At 57.1% G+C, this 4,925-nt stretch overlaps 1 protein-coding gene across 1 annotated transcript; it reads right to left on the bottom strand.

Moving 5' to 3' along the window:
* Positions 1–1,170: 1,170 nt before the first annotated feature.
* On the bottom strand, positions 1,171–2,486 carry TSSK2 (testis specific serine kinase 2). The gene has a single exon (XM_003942657.4). It carries the CDS (start codon positions 2,391–2,393, stop codon positions 1,320–1,322), a length of 1,074 nt encoding a protein of 357 aa, XP_003942706.2. The 5' UTR covers positions 2,394–2,486; the 3' UTR covers positions 1,171–1,319.
* Between the last annotated feature and the right edge of the window lie 2,439 nt (positions 2,487–4,925).

Below are 4,925 nucleotides of genomic sequence, written 5' to 3'. Positions count from 1 at the left end.
GACCCTTAGGAGCCTGGTGGCCTTGTGTTTTAAGTTGGTCACTGAAGCGGGGACTGGGCCTGCTTCCTGTGGACGTAGAGAGGCCCAGCTGGGCCCAAGACCAAGGTCTGGCTCCTATTGGTGGGAGTGACAAGGTGAGGACTCGAGTGGAGGTCACAGATTGTGCCCTCAGGGTGGGGGTCTTCCTGCTTTGAGCGTGCCCTGCCTGTGCTAGGCGATCTTCTCTGGTCCCCTCACTCCTTCCCTAAGTGCCAAAGCTCTCTGGAGGCCGGTGCAGACCTGACTCTGCCACCTGCCTGGAGCCACTGCTAACCTGTGCTCCTCGACGGTGAGTTCCTGCAAGTTCCTGGGGTGACTGAGAGCTGGATGTGCCCCGGGACCTGCAGGTGGATGGGGCGGGTGCTGGACAGACGAGGTTGGGACTGTTAATAGGTGGGGAAGGTAGGGCCTTTGGTGCTTTATCCCATAGGAAAGGGTGGGTGTTACCTCAAGAGAGTCCTTAGGAAGTGGGAAGGGAGTGGGGAGGGTCGCTGTCTAGGTGCTGACCACCTCCAGCACTTGGCCGGCAAATGGGCTGCATGCTTCGGGAGCAGTGGGTGACCCAGCAGGAAGCACGAAAGACCAGCCAGTGCACCCTCACCAAGGGCTGCTGAGCAGCTTACAGGGCCACTGGTCGGGGAGGGCACAGGGGAGGTGAGGTCTCAGCTGGGGCTGCCCCTGGAGGACCGGGCAGAGAACTTGAGGGCTCAGCACAGAAATCTCAAATGACGGGGAAATGGAGGACGAGGAGGATGCTGAGGGAGTGGGGGCAGGTCAGCGCAGGCTGAACTGCAGGAGGCCAGGGGGAGCTGTAGACCTCTGGAGCTGGCCAGCCCCGGGGCAATGGCGATGGGGCCACGTCAGAGGGAGACAGTGTGGGCCTGGTGGGTGGACCCTGGCAGAGGCCCTCTGGTCCCCAGTAGGCCAGGCCACACTGTGAGTCTGCCTGCGCCTGAGCACCTGTCCTGTGCTCCTAGGCTGGAGACCACTGTGCGTCAGCTGGGGCGGCTGGCCAAGTGCCAGAGAAACACACTCCTCACTGGGCGCACTCTGCATGTACACACCCTGTGGTTTATTTGATGGTCAGTAAGGAACGTCTTTGCTACTAAGTGGAAGAAAGCTAATGGAATGTAATCAAAATAGTGGTTTAATTGACGAATTTTACTTGCACCTGTGCCTTCTTCAGATCCTACCTGCCTACTTAGTTTATGTGAAGGCCAACCGCGACACGTGCCCCCCCACCCCCCGCCCCCACGACACGTGATGGGGCTGTCACCATGCTAGGTGCTTGCTTTCCCCACCTCAGCTCCGAAGATGTGATGGTCTTTGGCCCTGGAGGTCTCGGCCAGCCTGTCCTCCATCCTGTCCTCGTTCTCGGGCACCACCAGCGGCCGGTGCTGGTTTTTGGCTCCAAGCTTGTGGTCGGGCTTGTGGTCAGGCCTCGAGCCTGGCTTGGTGTCCAGTTTGCACTCAGCGCGGTACTTGCCCTCCCCCTCCCTCTTGAAGGAGGCAGAAGACATGGCTTTGGGCTTGGGCTGCAGCCACGAGTGGCTGAGGATCTCGTCAATGTGGAGCCGCTGGCTGACGTCAGGCTGCAGCATGCGGTAGATGAGGTCCTTGCACTCACAGGTCAGGTTCTTGGAGCGCGGGAAGTCCACACGGTGCTCCTTCTGGATACGCAGCATCTTCCTGATGTCGGAGTCGTCGTAGGGCATGGAGCCGCAGACCATGATGTAGAGGATCACACCCAGGCTCCAGATGTCATACACCTTGGGCTGGTAGGGGATGCCCTGCAGCACCTCGGGGGCCGCGTACGCCGCCGACCCGCAGAAGGTCTTGCTGAGGATGATGCGTCCATTGCCATCCCGCAGGCATCGCTTGGAGAAGCCAAAGTCAGACAGCTTGATGTTGAAGTCCTTGTCGAGGAGAAGGTTCTCGCACTTGAGGTCCCGGTGGACGACATCCAGGTCGTGGCAGTACTTGACGGCCGAGGAGAGCTGTCGGAACATCTTGCGCGCCACGTCCTCATGCAGGGCCCCCCGGCACTTGATGAACTCAAGGAGGTCGCCCTGGACGCCGAGCTCCATGATGATGTAGATCCGCCCGTCAGAGGTCTCAAAGATCTCGTAGGTCTTGATGATGGAGCAGTGGTTGACAGTGGCCAGGATGTCCATCTCCCGAGGAAGGAACCTCTCCACGAAGTCGGTGGGCGTTTTCTTGCGGTCGATGATCTTGACAGCCACATTGAACTTGAGGCGCTCGGAGTAGGCAGATTTGACTTTTGCGTAGGAACCCTTGCCGAGATTGATGCCCACGATGTAACCCTTCTTCTTTAGGACTGTGGCATCGTCCATGGTGCCAGGAGTGGCTGGCGCCACTGCCGTCTACATCCCCCCACCACGTGGGCCAGCAGGCATTGTCTTCATTTACGCTACTGAGAGGTGTCTGGCTGGGCTGGGCTCAGCTTGGGAGGATTGGGTGGAACACTCAGCATTGTCTCTGGGTGACTTCAGCAAATGAAGTCATAAAGCTAAGGAGTGGGGTGCGGGGACTGGGCTGGGGGGAACGGTCCCTGGAACCGTGGCAGCCAGGCTGGTCTGGCAGGAGTACCCGCTCCCCACCCTCAGTCAGGCCACCCGCAGGACAGGACTGTGGTGACCCTCCCCGCTGCTACTCCTTGCATTCGCTTCCCTGTCACAAGTCAGGCCCAAGGGGAGGAGGCCCGCGTCCAGCCTGTTTCCCTCACTGGCTGTGGGACTGACCCTGCATCGGTCTTTGTCCCAATAGGGTGAGTTTCCTGCAGCTTCTTCGGGCTATGAAGAAAAGCCCCCGGGGCTGTGTCCTTCATGTGGCAGGACAGTTCTCCCTGACAGTCACACAGACAGGCCTGCATAGCACCCCAGTTGCAGACAAATTTCCACAGTGATGCCTTAACACTGAGCAAATAGTTAAATCTAGGGAAATCGGTGCCCAGACATCAAAGCTAGAAATGAAACATGGTCAGTAGAAGCCTTGCGTGGGCTTCTCCCTTGCTGGAGCAAGCCAAAATAATGGGAACGGTTTTACATCTCCTAGTGCCAGGACCTGTCTTGGGTCAACACAGTCTGAGACAAGTCAAGGTAGGAGAGGCAGCTGTTTGAATAGATTCATTGGAGAGTCTAAGGCAGCTCTCCAGACCAAGCTGTAAAGGAGTTAAGATCGAAATAATCACTCCAGTAGCACAGTAGGCAGGCCTTTAAAGCTACTGGGTCCCTTTCAATTGGACTTTGCAAGCATTTTTTTTTGTCTCTGACCTTCTTCTTGAAACAAAAGTAGTTACCAGTAGACTTAGGTGATTGTTGTACTGTACATATGCCCATAACCCCAACCTATATAAACACCAAGAAAATTGTAGTACTTTAAGTTGGTCTGTGGAATTATCTCTGGTCTTCCTGTATCCGGTTACGGTAATAAATTCCCTTCTTTCCTAGTTTGTCTACTTCTTGTTGGGCCTCAATAAGACCCGGCTTGGTTCTGGGAACATTGGGACCAGTGGTACCTGGGAGGGACTGCCTTGGACTAGTCAGGCTGGTGGTGGTGCCAAGCTTGGTGGATGAAAGCAGCTCTGTGTTTAGGAGCGGAGGCGCCAGGCCCCTCAGGGTAGAGAGCTGGGTAGGTGAGTCGCTGCTGGTCCAGCAAGCGGGGGCCTGTGTGTGGGTGGGTCGGGGCTTCGGTGCATGCCAGTTGGCAGGCAGCTGCATGTCTGAGGGGTAGGGCAGCGCCTTCCTTGGTTAGAGGCGGCAGGAAGGCACCCAGGCAGCAGAGAGCCTGGGAGAAGAGAGGGCTTTTTCTGAAAGTGACTGCGAAGTAGAAGTCAGGAGGGAAGTGAAAGAGTCGGGGCTTTTTCTCTGAGCAGCAGGCAGCTGCTGCAGGATGCAGGACAGGAAGGGGCCTTCCCAGTGTGTTTTAAGATGGTCACTGGCAGAGAGAGAGAGTAGAACTGGCTTTGGGGTGAGAGTGGGGGCCAGTGCCTTTGAGCAAGTGAGAGGAGGCTGGGCCAGGATGGGCCTCGGGGTCAGCAGGGGACAGGAAGTCAGGCCTCAGTCTTGTTTGCTAGTCTGTTGGTGGATGGGCCTTGGTACAGGGGAATCCTGGGGCTGGGAGCGCCCAGGCCATGTCCTGCAAAGAGCAGGCACCTGGGTGAGAAGGGGGTTCTGAATCACGTCACTTTGGGCCTTTGTCTGGAGTGGGCAACCGTTGCCTGTTGGGACCCTAACACTGCACATCATGTGCATCTTGGGCTGCCTTTTGTACCTGGAAACGGTGTGGCAGTCGTTTCTCGGGGCTCACGTGGATTTGTGCTCTGGGAAATGTGGCATCCTGTACATGCCTCCAGAGGCGCTTTGGACTGATGTTTATTTGTTGTCCATCACAGGCATCCTGGGTCCACAGGGAGCGGCCGGGACAGACAAGCTGTGTGCTCAGTGTTCAGGGGAGAGGGAGGAAGGCCTGTTTCCAGGTGGGGTTTAGTCCTGGAAGGTTTGAAAGAGGAAGTGATATTGGAGCTGGGGTGCTGGGGATCAGCAGGCTCCACAGGGTTGACAAGAGGGGCAGGACATGCCAGGCAGATGTGACATCTTGGCCCTGGTATGGTTGGGTGGACCCACTCCATCTGGAGTACACAGGGAGCACCCTGTGTTTGTGGGTCACTAGGGAGGATTGCAGAGGCAGGGTAGCCAAAGTCAGGATGCCAAGCTAAGAGGCTCAGATGAGCAGGGTGGGTCAATGTGCCCACAGTGACTGCCTTCCAGCAGGACAGCCTCCCAGAGTCCCACCTGAAGCTCTTTCTAGCATCAGTGGTTGATAGCTTTAGTTGGATGTTTTCCTTTCTTCTGGGGGTCTCTATG

The sequence above is a fragment of the Saimiri boliviensis genome, chromosome 21 (genome assembly GCF_048565385.1).
Source record: "Saimiri boliviensis isolate mSaiBol1 chromosome 21, mSaiBol1.pri, whole genome shotgun sequence".
In the NCBI taxonomy this organism is placed as follows: Eukaryota; Metazoa; Chordata; class Mammalia; order Primates; family Cebidae; genus Saimiri; species Saimiri boliviensis.
This window is presented reverse-complemented; position numbering and strand designations above follow the sequence as displayed.